The sequence below is a fragment of the Oncorhynchus clarkii genome, chromosome 7 (assembly GCF_045791955.1).
Source record: "Oncorhynchus clarkii lewisi isolate Uvic-CL-2024 chromosome 7, UVic_Ocla_1.0, whole genome shotgun sequence".
NCBI classification, from domain to species: Eukaryota; Metazoa; Chordata; class Actinopteri; order Salmoniformes; family Salmonidae; genus Oncorhynchus; species Oncorhynchus clarkii.
This window is the reverse complement of record NC_092153.1, coordinates 52585544-52602076: the sequence shown is the minus strand read 5'-3', so window position 1 is coordinate 52602076 and position 16533 is coordinate 52585544. Positions and strand designations below refer to the sequence as shown.

At 43.1% G+C, this 16533-nt stretch overlaps 1 protein-coding gene across 3 annotated transcripts in view; it reads left to right on the top strand.

Annotated features, from left to right (window-relative positions):
* The window catches only part of LOC139414306 (rho guanine nucleotide exchange factor 10-like protein), a 161709-nt gene that overhangs the window by 6714 nt on the left and 138462 nt on the right, over positions 1-16533 (top strand). For 2 of the 3 annotated variants that reach the window (XM_071162225.1, XM_071162224.1), the window contains exons 2-5: positions 5894-6205; positions 7018-7045; positions 14156-14331; positions 16282-16386. In XM_071162225.1, coding sequence (XP_071018326.1) covers positions 5899-6205; positions 7018-7045; positions 14156-14331; positions 16282-16386 — 616 coding nt within the window. In that variant the 5' untranslated portion in view covers positions 5894-5898. Of the gene's footprint in view, positions 1-5893; positions 6206-7017; positions 7046-14155; positions 14332-16278; positions 16387-16533 lie in introns of all 3 variants that reach the window. The other variant, XM_071162223.1, reaches the window with a different exon arrangement.

Genomic DNA, 16533 nt, shown 5'->3' with positions numbered 1-16533 from the left:
AGTCTCAAAACTGGCCTAATTTGCCACTTGTCATGTGTAATATATTTCAAATTAAGATCAGAAAAATTATCCCTGTGTAATTCCAAGCCATCACGATGCCAACAACATTATAGTACCTCACTCCCCTAAAACTGACCTGATTTACTCAGAATTGTCAGGAGACTGCTTGCGTTGATGAGGCTTGTACAAACTGTAAATGACATTCTTGAGTCAGACTTTGTATTCAGGGGAAGATTTGGACTGAAAAGGAATTGTGCAATGATCTCCAAGTGGGCCAGCTCCAAACTACTTTCCCGCGTAGGAACAGATGATCGTGTCCACCCATCTCTACTCTTTGCTGTCATTCGCCAGAGGGCTGTGCAAACAGTCCTATCAGGGCCAAGAAAGTTCCTGCAGAGGAAACAGTTAGCAATAATCAAAATGTAAAGCACAAGCTGTACTATGAGACTTCACCAGAAGTCCAGGACTCAGGGGTGGTGCTCTGCTACAGATATAAAGATCAGGATGTTGTTGAGGTAAACAAAGATGAACTGATTCAACATATCCCTAAGAGTGTCATTGACCAATGCTTGGAAGACTGCCGGTGAGCTCGATAATTCGAATGGCATGACTAAACTGACACAGACCTCCATCCACTAGGGGTGTTAATGGCAGTTTTCCATTCATCTTTCTCCCTGATTCTCTCCAGATCGTAAGCGTTGCGGAGGTCCAGTTTAGTGAAGAATTGGGCCCCCTGGGCCAGCTCCAAGACAGTGGATATCAGGGGTAGGGGGTAACGGCTCTTAATCGGGATCCTGTTCAGCCCTCGGTAGTCAATGCAGGGACACAGACCTCCATCCTTTTTTCCCACGAAGAAGAAACTTGTACCAGCTGGGGATGTTGAGTAGTGTATGAAACCTGACTTCAGCAACTCCTGGATGTAATTGTCCATGACTGCAGCTTCAGGGATCGAAAGAGAGTAAAGACAGCCCCGGGGAGGGGTGGAGCCTGGTAGGAGTTCTATGGCGCAGTCGTAAGGATGATGAGGAGGGAGGGTGAAGGCCTCCCGGAGGCTGAAGTATTCGGGAGGGAGAGCGGAGAAGTCTTGGTCTTCAATGGATACAGGGGGACGTGGCGAGGCTTCAGGTGGGGGTCTTCGACGTTTAGTCTGGCAGTTCTTTCCCCAGTCTAGTAGGGGTCCCGTGGACCAGGAGAGTAGTGGGTTATGTAGTGCTAGCCAGGGGTACCCTAGGATAAGGGGGTTCTCGGGAGCCGTGATCAAAAGAAAACTATGTCTCTGAGTGATTCACCCCAACCTGCAGTAGAATGGGCTTGGTCTGATATTCCACCTGGCTGGAGCCAATGGGCTTGAAACTCCACCAAAGGCTTGAAACTGCAGAGGGATAGGACATTTCACGCAGGGGATTTGTAATTCTCTGACGAAGTCTTGATCAATGAAATTATCTGCGGCCCGAGAGTCCACGAAGGCTTGAATCTGGTGCTGACGGTTGTCCCAGTGGAGGGTTGCGGGTAGTGGCAGACTAGGTAGCCGGGGGGTAATTGCACAGCTTGTCAGGTTCTCCCCTTGTCCTGGCGAGCCCTGGCATTTCCACAGTAGTGGCAGCAGCTTTCGCGCATGGGCCTGTCATGCTCCTGTGGGCTCAGACGTGTGAGTTCCAGCTGCATGGGCTCCTTGATGATGGGTTCGGGGGGCTTGGGGTGCTCAGGAAACCGGGATCGTTTCAAAAAAGCGCTGAATTCTTGCCACCAACAAACATATGCAGTTGGCATTGCTGTTATGATTTCATTTGTCCTTGATGTCCTTTGTTTTAAATGTATTATATAAAAAAATAAATTGCATTGTTGTCTGCTGTTTTCTTCTGTCTTTTCCTTCTTTCTCTTTAGTTCATTATTTTGGTTGTTGGTGCATTGGGGGGTTCTTGGGGGTGGGGAATTGTAATTGTATTTTTTCTTTTTTTTCTCCTGGGGTGGGGGGGGGGGGACTGTAGGAGGGGTCTCAAATGGTTGAGGGACAGCTATTGGGGAACTGTGGGGGGGATCTTGGAGGGTTCGGGTTTCTCATGATTGTGATCATGAGAAAGGAAACTGACATATATTTTATATCACTATCATGCACACGCACTCTCACACATAAGGATGGCTCTGCTCTGTTGTGGAAAGACTGATACATGTTTGATAGTGTCTTGATGCTGTATTGTTTGTCCTTTATGTTCTAATACTTTAATGTTACCCCTTCCTTGTGTTTTTTGCAATAAATAATAATTTAATTGTTCATTTAATTGTTCTCGGAGGTGGATGTTGATCCTGATTACCAGCGTTATCAGGGACTCAAGGTCCTCTCCCAGTTCCTGAGAGGCCAGCTCATCCTTGATGGAGTTAGACAACCCCTGGTGGAAAGCGGTGACCAGTGCCTCTGTATTCCACCCACTCTCGGTGGCGAAGTCAGCCTGGTCTGGCCCCTTGGCGGATGTTGAACAGTCGGCTGGCCGCTTCTCATCCGCCGACTGGGTGGTCAAAAACCCGTCGCAGCTCGGCAGTGAAGGCTAATATGGAGCTGCAGGAGGGTGGCGGCTGTTCCCACACTGCTGTTGCCCATGCCAGGGCAATGCCCAAGAGTAGAGAGATTATGTAGGCGATCATGGCCCGATCGGTGTGGAACGAGGAGGACTGTTGCTCGAACACCAGAGTGCACTGGGTGAGGAACCCCTTGCAACCCCCTGGGTGGCCTTCATTCCGCTCGGGGGCTGGGATCTTGGTTTCCTGGTGCCATCCAGGACCTCTATACCAGGTGGTGTCAGGGGAAGGCCCTAAAAGTTGTCAAAGACTCTAGCCACCCTAGTCATAGACTGTTCTCTCTGCTACCGCACAGAAAGCGGTCCCAGAGCACCAAGTCTAGGTCCAAGAGGCTTCTAAACAGCTTCTACCCCCCTAGCCACGCTATTGCTATTTACTGCTGCTCTTTAATTATTTGTTTTTCTTATCTCCTACTTTTTTTTGTATTTTCTTAAAACTGCATTGTTGGTTAAGGGCTTGTAAGTCAGCATTTCAATGTAAGGTCTACACCTGTGGTATTCGGCGCATGTGACAAATGCAATTTGATTTGATTTGAACAATGGAAGTGGTAGGGCCTATGGCAGAATGCTTCAAAAAACATGCCCAAGTCCTCAAAATCACTTCAAACCAAATGTTATAGCAACCCAACTACCATTAACAAATGACATACATAGAATATTGGAGGATATATAGGAATTCTGGTGTTTCCTGTAGGATAACTATTTTTCAGAGTGTGCATACCAATACGTGTACATTTAGAGGGTAGCTGGTTTCTGTATTACAGTTCTAGCAAGTATTTATACCACTGACATACTTTTATGCACTATTTTGACTGCAACTACACTTATATGTCAGGTAATTTTTGTTTTTGAATTTTTGTACAATCTTAGCCGAGTACATGGGTATATGGCTATATTTTGGGAAATTATCTGTGTATCTGGTCAAAATCTTGAATACAGGTCCCTTCCACCCTCTGGTGGTATGGATAACTTGTAATTATGTCTCCAGAGATTCAAATAAAAGTCATATTTATCAAATTATATACTATCATAGGCATAATTACTATATGTGGAATTAGATATTTTTGATTTTTGAGGGAGAGTTGATTTAAAAAAAAAAAGTAATGAAACATTTAAATAATTGAATAAACCACCTTTGGGCTATGATCTAAAGCATGCCTCTGGGGTCAAAATGACCCCAGTCGGTATTAACGTTAAGACACTTTATGTTGGTGTTTCCTTTATTTTAGCAGTAACCTGTGGTTTTGCATGTGAATCTGGGAATAGACCGTTTCCCCAAAAAATATTTTGCAGTTGTCTAAATGTTATTTTCTATTACAATTCCTTTAAATGTAAACAGCATGAGCCTAATGTTTCACACCATCGTTTTCTCTGGAATTTAGATTGGAATACAACTATTTGTGTAGTCGGAAGAAGCGGAGCCCATTCTAACATGACTCCATTTTTCAGTTTCATCCTGATAGTTCCCAGCACCCATACACAAACTACAGATTATAGAGTCTTCTTTGACTGTGTAAAGTTGAAACAACTATATCAGTCAATAAAAAAAGATCACAAAGTAAATAGGCCTTACCAAAATGCTTGATCAACTATTTGAAAATGAGGTTCAACTTTACATGAAGTGTCCTGAAACCTTTGTCTTTTCATGGCAGGGAAATTCCACGATAACGTAATTGCGCTGAGACTCACTTTTCTCTTAAAATGTAGTGCCAAAAAAAACCATTGATTTCAAAGTTTAACAAACCATACAACTCTATACAGAAGGACTACTTTTAAAATTTTACACTGAACATTTTCCAAAAACACATAAGAAGTTTGGTAACAGAGTTTCTGTTTTTATATGTCCACATTTTTCAAAAACTATGTCATATATCGCCTCCGAATTAAGATTCAGCTATGTCTGCAGAAAGAATGGGGTGTCATTTATCACATGACACATTGACTGTTTGTGAACTACAGTAAGTGAAGTGGATTTACACCCGGTAACGGAATTGCGGCAATGGAATATCATCATGGGTCCCTGATTTGTAAAACACAGAAATGCATAATTATGGATATAAATGTCATGGTGATGTATCGTGAACAGGTACACAAATGTATAAATATGCACTGTGCTGTCCAGACTTGTGAATTCAACTGTGGTTTGTAACTACTATGATTTCCCATTGTTGCCAATTCAATTGCAGAAATTCCATTACCGATTTTTCTGAAATACCATTACCAATTAGGGCCACCCACTTGGGAGCCAGGCCCACCCACTGGGGAGCTGGCTCAGCTAATCAGAATACATTTTTCACCACCAAAGGGCTTTATTATCTCAGTTACATCAGCTTACTGATGGCTGGTCTCAGACGATACTGCAGGTGAAGAAGCCGGAAGTGGAGGTCCTGGGCTGGCGTTGCTACACGTGGTCTGCAGTTGTGAGGCCGGTTGGACCTACTGCCAAGTTCTCTAAAATTACGTTGGAGGTGGCTTATGGTAGAGAAATTAACATTCAATTCTCTGACAAAAGCTCTGGTGGACATTCCTGCAGTCAACATGCCTATTTCACGCTCCCTCAAAACTTCAGACATCTGTAGCATTGTGTTGTGTGACAAAACTGCACATTTTAGAGTGGCCTTTTATTGTCCCCAGCACAAGGTGCACCTGTGCAATGGTCATGCTGTTTAATTAGCTTCTTGATATGCCATACTTGTCAGGTGGATGGATTATCTTTGCAAAGGAGAAATACTCACTTAAAGTGATGTAAACACATTTGAGCACACAATCTGAGCGAAATAAGCTTTTTGTTCGTATGGAACATTTCTGGGATCTTTTATTTCAGCTCATGAAATATGGGACCAACACTTTACATGTTGCATTTAATTTGATTGATATTAGTTGGCAGGGTTCTTTACTTCAATATTATTGTGTTTTGATGTATTTATACTACTTTATGACTTTTTCTGGTGGATGTTTTCTGAGGCTCCTTTTTCATCAGTCTTTGCTTGTTCCTAATTTTTATGATGGAAAATATGCCTTAATGTCTAAACAATCTAGACTTGGCACTCAATTTGACATGCTCCTATGAACTTCACATGTTGGTGCTCATGGGTCCTTTTAGATGGAAATGACTAGTAATTACAGAGGTTGGTTAGTACACTTTATTAGTACTTACAACTATTATACCCTTTGTTGTTTGTGCATTTACACATTTGACATTGTATATAAAAAAACTCAAATCAGTTTATAAATTGTAGCTAATGTTGTGAAGGAATATTATTTATGTTTTTTCTTCTTCAACATTTTCACTCTCCCTTTGTCTCTGTTCTCTGTTCTAGAGCTTATGTCCTCTGTGATGCCTCAGCCACAACAGAGGGAGGAAGGGGAGGAGGAAGATGAAGAGCAAGGGGAGAAGTTTGGGTTTGTCGACAGTGCTGATGAAGAGAAAGAGCCAGCGGATTGTAAAGACCCTGTCTCAGACTCTGTAAAAGCCAGTCAAAAATCAAACCAGTCATTTAAGGAGGCTACAAACCCACCACAGGACAACACACTAACACCCACTGCACACTCACAACAGCACCTCAATGCAATGCCCCCTGCTGGTCAGGAGGACGCTCCCTCCCAGGGACAATACTCCACAGCCTCTCCAGGTGAAGTGTTCTTTCTATTACATCACATTGTGAGTGACTCTTCTCCAATGGTCTCATAAGGTGCTGTCAGTTCATGAAGTGATTTCATAATAGCTTCTGACAAACAGGCATAAAGGGAGCCAGGTTAAACCTTGTTATAATTGGATAAATAAGAGCAGTGTTTGTTTGTTATCAGTATAATATTGACTACCTGACTCAGTCATGCTGCCAAAAAAGCTCTGTTAATTACACTCCCAGCTAAAGCGGAAGATTTTAATCTACGGAAACTTCTGCTGGACAAAGTGACTAGTGCTTAATTAAACGGCTTCTCACAAAGCCTACATGTAGTACACTAATCCTCTAAGTGGGTTGTGGAGCGTTCCTCTGCCCCGCTGGGGAATTCTGGGGTTGATGATGCTCTACAGTGAAAGCCTGTTACATAACTAGCGGCTGGTGGAGGAGTCGGTATCAGGCTGGGACTCAGCCCTGCAGGCAAATGAGAGGGTTTACATTGTCTCTATATAAATTAGATAATAGTTTGGGCAGGGATATCTTTCATAAAAGCTGCTGTACACACAGTGCCTATATACAGCTAATATTAAGATTCTGATGGGCTTTTCATCAGCAATTATCTTTGAGACACAGGAATGACCTTCCTATTCATAAAACAAGGTACATTTAGATAAAACATTTGGAATTTATCTAAGTAGGTTTCAATATGAGCAAAACTAACTGTTCTTCCCATATGGTACACATTGCACAAGTTACAGTAAAAAGTGACATGACGTTAGCATTGCTTTAACATTATTTTCTTGGCTCTAATGTCCCCACAGATGTTCCAGTTAGCGACTCACGCAGGCGGTAAGAGACTCCATGCTTTTTATATGCTATCACAGTATGTGGGAATTGGTATTACATCCTTAGAGACTGTGTGGTTTGGTCTCGGAAGAGGAAACATCTGTCTTCATTAGGTTATCAATATAGTTGCATAACACAAAATCAGATACAACTCTATTTTCATAGAGAAAGTGTGCGTCAAAGTTGAAAGGTTGGACTTCAAAGAAGGAATTAAAAGGAGACAGCCCATCTGTGACTGAATCAGTAGCCTAAACAAGTAGTCTATAGTCTGCAGGTTATGGCAGTTGTAACGATGTGCGCTGAGAGTCGGGAAGCAAGGTCAGGGAGTGAGTGTTTTAATAAAATAAACAGAACACAATGCAAAACAAGAACCTCGAACAAAGCACAGACATGAAACAGAAACAATAACGCCTGGGGAAGGAACCAAAGGGAGTGACATATATAGGGAAGGTAATCAGGGAAGTGATGGAGTCCAGGTGAGTCTGACGACGCTCAGGTGCACGTAAAGATGGTGACAGGTTGTGCGCCATAACGAGCAGCCTGGTGACCTAGAGGCTGGAGAGGGAGCACATGTCACAGCAGTTTGCAGTATAGAAGTTATATATGAGTTAGGAGCTTCATTAGAATGTACAATAGAAACATGTTATCCACCAGTGTACTGTATCACCCTCTTCATTTGTGATCCCCTACCTTGGCGGGGTCCACTGGTCCTGGTTAGGTAACAGCATGATGGTGTGCTAGGAAGTGTGTTGGGAAACCTGTGCTGATAGGAGAGCCAGGGCTGGCCATTCCTATGTGCTTTCCTGTGATAAGAAAGCAGGGGGTATCTGAGTGACTGTGATAAAGTATGTCTGTGTCTGTGTTTGAATAGGGTTGGATTGTGAGAGAAGGAACTGTTAAGTCTCTGCAGTTTCTCTTCGGGAGGATTTCTGCTGAGTACACTGTTCCACTGTGTGCCAACATTCTCCCTTTCCTAGTGGAGATATCAATAGATTTTCCAGAAAATCACATTGGAGGATTTTTAATTTATTTATTTGAAATTATGGTGGAAAATAAGTATTTGGTCACCTACAAACAAGCAAGATTTCTGGCTCTCACAGACCTGTAACTTCCTCTTTAAGAGGCTCCTCTGTCCTCCACTCATTACCTGTATTAATGGCATCTGTTTGAACTTGTTATCAGTATAAAGGACACCTGTCCACAACCTCAAACAGTCACACTCCAAACTCCACTATGGCCAAGACCAAAGAGCTGTCAAAGGACACCAGAAACAAAATTGTAGACCTGCACCAGGCTGGGAAGACTGAATCTGCAATAGGTAAGCAGCTTGGTTTGAAGAAATCAACTGTGGGAGCAATTATTAGGAAATGGAAGACATACAAGACCACTGATAATCTCCCTCGATCTGGGGCTCCACGCAAGATCTCACCCCGTGGGGTCAAAATGATCACAAGAACGGTGAGCAAAAATCCCAGAACCACATGGGGGGACCTAGTGAATGACCTGCAGAGAGCTGTGACCAAAGTAACAAAGCCTACCATCAGTAACACACTACGCCGCCAGGGACTCAAATCCTGCAGTGCCAGACGTGTCTTCCTGCTTAAGCCAGTACATGTCCAGGCCCGTCTGAAGTTTGCTAGAGAGCATTTGGATGATCCAGAAGGAGATTGGGAGAATGTCATATGGTCAGATAAAACCAAAATATAACTTTTTGGTAAAAACTCAACTCGTCGTGTTTGGAGGACAAAGAATGCTGAGTTGCATCCAAAGAACACCATACCTACTGTAAAGCATGGGGGTGGAAACATCATGCTTTGGGGCTGTTTTTCTGCAAAGGGACCAGGACGACTGATCCGTGTAAAGGAAAGAATGAATAGGGCCATGTATCGTGAGATTTTGAGTGAAAACCTCCTTCCATCAGCAAGGGCATTGAAGATGAAATGTGGCTGGGTCTTTCAGCATGACAGTGATCCCAAACACACTGCCCGGCAACGAAGGAGTGGCTTCGTAAGAAGCATTTCAAGGTCCTGGAGTGGCCTAGCCAGATCTTTGGAGGGAGTTGAAAGTCTGTGTTGCCCAGCAACAGCCCCAAAACACCACTGCTCTAGAGGAGATCTGCATGGAGGAATGGGCCAAAATACCAGCAACAGTGTGTGAAAACCTTGTGAAGACTTACAGAAAACGTTTGACCTTTGTCATTGCCAACAAAGGGTATATAACAAAGTATTGAGATAAACTTTGGTTATTGACCAAATACTTATTTTCTACCATAATTTGCAAATAAATTCTTTAAAAATCCTACAATGTGATTTTCTGCATTTTTTTCTCATTTTGTCTTTCATAGTTGAAGTGTACCTATGATGAAAAATTACAGGCCTCTCTCATCTTTTTAAGTGGGAGAACTTGCACAATTGGTGGCTGACTAAATACTTTTTTGCCCCACTGTATTTCAAATGGAATCAAATAAAAATGTATTCATCACACTCGTCGAAAACAACAGGTGTAAATGTTACAGTAAAATGCTTACTTACAAGCCCTTAACCAACTATGCAGTTTAAAAAATACCCAAAAAAAGAATAAGAAATAAAAGTAACAAATAATTAAAGAGCAGCAGTAAACTACCAATAGCTAAGCTACATACAGGGGTACCTACCGGTGCAGAGTCAATGTGCGGGGGCACCGGTTAGTAGAGGTCATTGAGATAATATGTACATGTAGGTTGAGTTAATAAAGTGACTATGCATAGATAATAACAGAGAGTAGCAGCAGTGTAAAAGGGGGCAATGCAACTAGTTTGTGTTGCCATTTGATTAGATGTTCAGGAGTCTTATGGGTTGGGGGTAGAAGCTGTTTAGAAGCCTTTTGGACCTAGACTTTGTACTCTGGTACCGCTTGCCATGTGGTAGCAGAGAGAACAGTCTATGACTAGGGTGGCTGGAGTTTTTGACAATTTTTAGAGCCTTCCTCTGACACCGCCTGGTAAAGAGGTCCTGGATGGCAGGAAGCTTGGCCCCGCTGTAGTGCCTTTCGGTCAGAGGCCAAGCAGTTGCCATACCAGGCAGTGATGCAACAAGTCAGGATGCTCTCGATGGTGCAGAATCTTTTGATAATCTGAGGACCCATGTCAAATCTTTTCAGTCTCCTGAAGGGGAATAGGTTTTGTCGTGTCCTCTTCCTGACTGTCTTGGTGTGCTTGGACCATGTTAGTTTGTTGGTGATGTGGACACCAAGGAACTTGAAGTTCTCAACCTGCTCCACCACAGCCCCATTGAGAGAATGGGGGCGTGCTCGGTGCTCCTTTTCCTGTAGTCCACAATCATCTCCTTTGTGTTGATCACATTGAGGAAGAGGTGTTTGTCCTGGCACCACACGGCCAGGTCTCTGACTTCCTCCCTATAGGCTGTCTTGTCGTTGTCAGTGATCAGGCCTACCATTGTTGTGTCATCAGCAAACTTAATGATGGTGTTGGAGTCGTGCAGTCATGAGTGAACAGGGAGTACAGAAGGGGACTGAGCATGCAGCTTTGAGGGGCCCCCATGTTGAGGATCAGTGTGGTGGATGTGTTGTTACCTACCCTTACCACCTGGTGGTGTCCCGTCAGGAAGTCCATAATCCAGTTGCAAAAGGAGGTGTTAAGTCCCAGGGTCCTTAGCTTAGTGATGAGCTTTGAGGGCCCTCTGGTTTTGAATGCTTAGCTGTAGTCAATGAATAGCATTTTCACATAGGTGTTCCTTTTGTCCAGGTGGGAAAGGATAGTGTGAAGTGCAGTAGAGATTGCATCATCTGTGGATCTGTTTGGGCGGTATGCAAATTGGAATGGGTCTAGGGTTTATGGGGTAATGGTGTTGATGTGAGCCATGACCAGCCTTTGAAAGCACTTCATTTCTACAGACGTGAGCGCTACGGGTCAGTAGTCATTTAGGCAGGTACCTTAGTGTTCTTGGGCACAGGGACTATGGTGGTCTGCTTAAAACATGTTAGTATTACAGACTCAGACAGGGAGAGGTTGAAAATGTCAGTGAAGACACTTGTAAGTTGGTCATTTAGCTCGTCTGGTAGGCTTGTGTCACTGGGCAGCTCTCAGCTGTTCTTCCTTTTGTAGTCTGTAATAGTTTGCAAGCCCTGCCACATCCGACGAGCATCGGAGCCGGTGTAGTGCGATTCGATCTTTGTCCTGTATTGATGCTTTGCCTGTTTGATGGTTAGTCGGAGGGCATAGCGGGATTTCTTAAAGCTTCCGAGTCTCGCTCCTTGAATGCGGCAGCTCCATGGTTTCTGGTTGGGGTATATACATACGGTCACTGTGGGGGACGACGTCATCGATGCACTTATTGATGAAGCCAGTGACTGATGTTTTGTACTCCTCAATGCCATCGGAAGAATCCCAGAACATATTCCAGTATGTGCTAGCAAAACAGTCCTGTAGCTTAGCATATGCTTATTCTGACCGAGTCACTGGTAGTTCCTGCTTTAATTTTTAGCTTGTAAGCAGAAATCAGGAGGATAGAATTGTGGTCAGATTTGCCAAATGGAGGGCAAGCTTTTTACGCGACTCTGTGTGTAAAGTGGGTCTAGAGTTTTTTTCCGTCTGGTTGCACATTTAACAAATTTGGTAAAACTTGCATCACAAAGAATACTTTGTAATGCTTGTGATAGTCCATCATTACTTTAAGACATGAAGGTCAGTCAATGCGGAACATTTCAAGAACTTTGAATGTTTCTTCAAGTGCAGTCGCAAAAACCATCAAGCCCTATGATGAAACTGGCTCTCATGAGGACCACCACAGGAAAGGAAGACCCAGAGTTACTTCTGCTGCAGAGGATGAGTTCACTAGAGTTACCAGCCTCAGAAATTGCAGGCCAAATAAATGCTTCACAGAGTTCAAGTAAGAGACACATCTCTACATCAACTGTTCAGAGGAGACTGTGTGAATCAGGCCTTCATGGTCAGATTGCTGCAAAGAAACCACTACTAAAGGACACCAAAAAAAGAAGAGACTTGCTTGGGACAAATAACATGAGCAGTGGACTTTAGACCAGTGGAAATCTGTCCTTTGGTCTGATGAGTCCAAATTTTAGATTTTTGGTTCCAATTGCATAGGTGAACAGATTATATCCACATGTGTAGTTCCCACCAGGAGGTGTTATGGTGTGTGGGTGCTTTGTTGGTGACAATGTCAGTTATTTATTTAAAATTCAAGGCGCAATTAACCAGCATGGCTTCCACAGCATTCTGCAGCAATACGCCATCTCATGGCTTAGTGGGACTATAATTTGTTTTTCAACAGGACAATGACCCAACACACCTCCAGACTGTGTAAAGGCTATTTGACAAAGAAGAAGAGTGATGGAGTGCTGCATCAGATGACCTGGCCTCGAAAATCACTTGACCTCAACCCAATTGAGATGGTTTGGGATGAGTTGGACCACAGAGTGAAGGAAAAGCAGCCAATAAGTGCTCAGCATATGTGGGAACTCCTTCAAGACTGTTGGAAAAGCATTCCAGGTGAAGCTGGTTGAGAGAATGCCAAGAGTGTGCAAAGCTGTCATCAAGGCAAAGCGTGGATACTTTGAAGAATCTAAAATCAAAAATATATTTCGATTTTTTTAACACTTTTTTTGGTTACTTCATGATTCCATTTGTGTTATTTCGTAGTTTTGATGTCTTCACTATTATTCTACAATGTAGAAAATAGTAAAAATAAAGAAAAAACATTGAATAGGTGCATCCAAACTTTTGACTGGTACTGTATATCTAGCCCATCATCAGCATGGTCAGCACTGTTCCCCAGAGAGACTGGAGGAAAGCCATATAAAGAACGTTCCCTGGGTTGACAGTACTGTAGCTGGAGGGAGTTGAAACAGATCTCAGACAGTAAAGGCTTTGCATTCAGGCTGCTCAGTGCTCATGCTGTGCTTTGCCTCAGGCTATTCTATTTGCATTGAAAAACGTTCCCTGCCCTGCTCCTCTGTTCTCTCCTACAGGCCTATGACTCACAGGGACTTATATAGACAAGTGAAGGGTGTAGGCCTACAAAGATGAACCATAAAATATATACTCCTCCAACATTGAAATAATATTATTGTTCTCACAAAATGTCTCGTTAAATCCCCCTTTGAAACCATAGTTATGGGAAATGCATGTGAGCTGCTTTCTAACTGATTCTGTCTGATATCTTTGCGGAGCCAATGAAAGTGAAGATTTGCAACTTTTATTTGAGAACATTACTAGGGAGGGGATTTTAAGTTTGAACATTACTCAAACAAGCATTAGCTAACACCTTTATCGTTGTCTTGCCAACTGGCCAACAGGCTGCTCGCAAGCTATTTGGCTGCAAAATATTTCCTTCTCAACTTATCTGCGTAGTTAAGTAACTATTGCGGTCTGTCAGGCATGTCTGGAACAGGGGAGAGGTACAATATCTTGCTGACTGATTGATTTACTGGCTGTTAGCATAGCCGACAGGGATGGTGGGAGGGATGCATCTAATGAGATTGGTTTCTCCTTCATCCCAGACCTAGCTGTATAATGTGGGAGGACTGCTGTAAATCTGACTGGTAGCTTGAAAACATAAGCAAGTGGTAGTTCTTTACAGAATACCGACAAGATCAGTATTATTAGGAGTTGTGTCAAAGGCAAAATTACAGGCCAGTTTTTTTTTTAAAGCTAATCATTATTGTGGTCAGGCTTTAGATATGGCAGGTGATCAAGGGGTTTAGTTTAGGGGCAACTTTCATAGCTCACAGTTAATATAACAAACTGGAGGTAAGGCCACATTATCATATTCATGGTCTCTCAAATTAGTTCACCTGGACCAGAGGACTCTCAACCCCTCACAACAGCGGTCAGCAGAATCATCACACCACAGTGAATAGGACTGACCAACTTAGCAGAATTGAGCTGCACGAGGAACATATGTGCTGTGCCAGGTTTAATGGGAGTGTTAGAATGCTGGGACGGCAGTGCTTGGCCCCCGGCTACTCCACCTCTCCTCCTCCTCCTTCTCTTCCACCTCCTCCTCATCCACACTGCACTAAATTTGTAATGAGCCACACAGCACCCAGCCTAGAGTGGTCATAACTGCTTTCACTACTCTGTCTGGTATGTTCCAGGGTCTCTGGCCCCGTTGAGCTGGTTGAGCCCAGTGCCGGAGCACCCACCGTGGGAGAGCAGGCCCAGGGAGGTTCTGGTCCTGGAGAGGCATTACCTGTGGAGAAGCAGACGGACTGGGAGGACCATAGTGTGGAGATACCCAAGGAGAGCTCAAGTCTGAGGGAACACTCTGAAGGTACACAACAGCATAGTACAGAGATACCTGAAACATGATATAGACAGACATGAGCAAGCTCACATCAATTACAGTATAGCCTTCATAACCTTCACCACAAGGCTTGTTGTTGGTAGCATAGCATATTTGTTGACATTGTTTTACAGTAAAAACTGTATTGGCCTGTAATCTTCTGTAACCTTCATGGAGGGCAACAGCTAATACATAGTCTCTCCCTCCTATGATTTGATTTACACATAGACATGAATTACATTAATTCAGGATGAGAATCAATAGTGGACTATTAGTCTATTTCCACCAAGGGAAATTGCTCTTGGATTTTGACTCAGTCAGCAATGCTGACATTAGGCTTTTTGAAGGTGGTCCACTCAAAGACTGTATGGAGCCTGACTAATCCACACCTTTCTCCATTATTTCACCTTTCTCATTAGTTCTCTTTCACATATGTCCTTTACTGTTTTTGTCAATATTGTTTATAATGATAATTTGGGTGTTTTTCATCATGCATGGACAGTATGTCAAAATTGTAGTGGACCTCAATTTTCTGATTCGCTACTGTGTTATTATTGTGACATAATTGGCATGAGTGGTTGTGTTTTCAATGTCTTAAGTACTGGCGCTTTTATGGGATTAATGAACTATTTCCTGTTAATAGCCAACAACCAATAGCACTATCCCTCTAGGACTAAAAGACTCCTTAACAGCTTCTACCCCCAAGCCATAAGACTGCTGAACAGTTAGTAAAATGGCCACCAGACACTCCCCTAAGTCTTGGGTCTTAATCCCAAGACTACGCTAATTCTATGATTTTACAAATTTGACTTTGAACACATTCATCAAAGACGAACTGGAGAAAGCAACGTTATACTGTGCTAAAAAGTTATTCAGCAAACCAAGGTAAAACCTGCCTGAGTTGTCGCCTTCTGGGATTGCTGGGGGAGCTTGAAGAAACACACCCAGGCTGTTTGAAACATTGAGAGTTCCCAGAGGACTGAGTCAGTTACTTTCCAGATCTACAGATAGTCAGGTTGGTGGCCAATATACAGTTATTCCCTTTTCATTCAGTACACATTCTTCACAGAGAGTGTTGCTCAGTTAGTCACTATTGTAGTAGAATAACACTGTGTCTCTCTCTTGGATTGTGTCCCAGGTTATTTAGATCCTTAAAGCAATGTCGGCTAATCCATGTCAGAATCTACATCTCTCATCAGATTCATTGAATCCAGGGATTGTTTGGGGCTTATAAAGAACCGTTCCAGACAAATCACAATTTAAAAGCGAATCAATAAATCCCCTAAACTAAATTAGACTGAAACACTCTCAAAGCAGTTAATGACTAATTCTGCGGACTGTGGAGATAGATAGGTTCGATCCATTACAAACAAGGTGGATCATGCTGCCACAATTCCACAGCACAATCCCACACTCTTAAAACCTTAAAAGCTTCTTCGGCTGTCCCCATAGGATAACACTTTGAAGAACACTTTTTAGTTGCAGGTAGAACCTTTTTGGTTCCATGTATAATCCATTATACAGACGGTTCTACATGGAATCCAAAAGGGTTCTACCTTGAACTAAATAGAGTTCTCCAGTGGGGACAGCCGAAGAACTCTTTTGGAACCCTTTTTTCAAAGAGTGCACACCTAGCACACATAACAGCAACGCACAAGGCCTATCTCCCTTCTAAGTCACTGCTAATAAAATAATAGGTATTTGATGTTTGAGATGAATCAAAACTGATGCAAATATGATTGCATAAATATACATTTACAAAATATATGGTATGTAACAGAAATGATGGCATAATCAAATGCATGTATGGGGGCAAAATGCAGTGTGCAATACTCTTGAAGTTTGGTTGCTTTGCCAGATTACCAGTGCGAGGCCCTCCTCTTGGCTCTATGGTTAGGGGTTGTGAATGTGAATGGTCTTTACTGTCTTCCCCAGAAGATGTGACTGATGCTGAGGCTGAGGCTGATGCAGAGACCCAGACAGGAATCCTAGAGGTGATCTATGATGACGTGCCCTGTGAGGGACCACTCTCTCCTGACGAAGGTGAGTTCTGGGGTAAGGGCCAGGGCTGGGGCCACTGAGTGCTTTTATTGTGCCTTGTCTGGTACTGCACCATCAGATCAATGGACATCAGGCTTGGGTTAAAATGTATTTTCGTTCCTTTAAAAAAACTTGACTTGTGCTTGATTA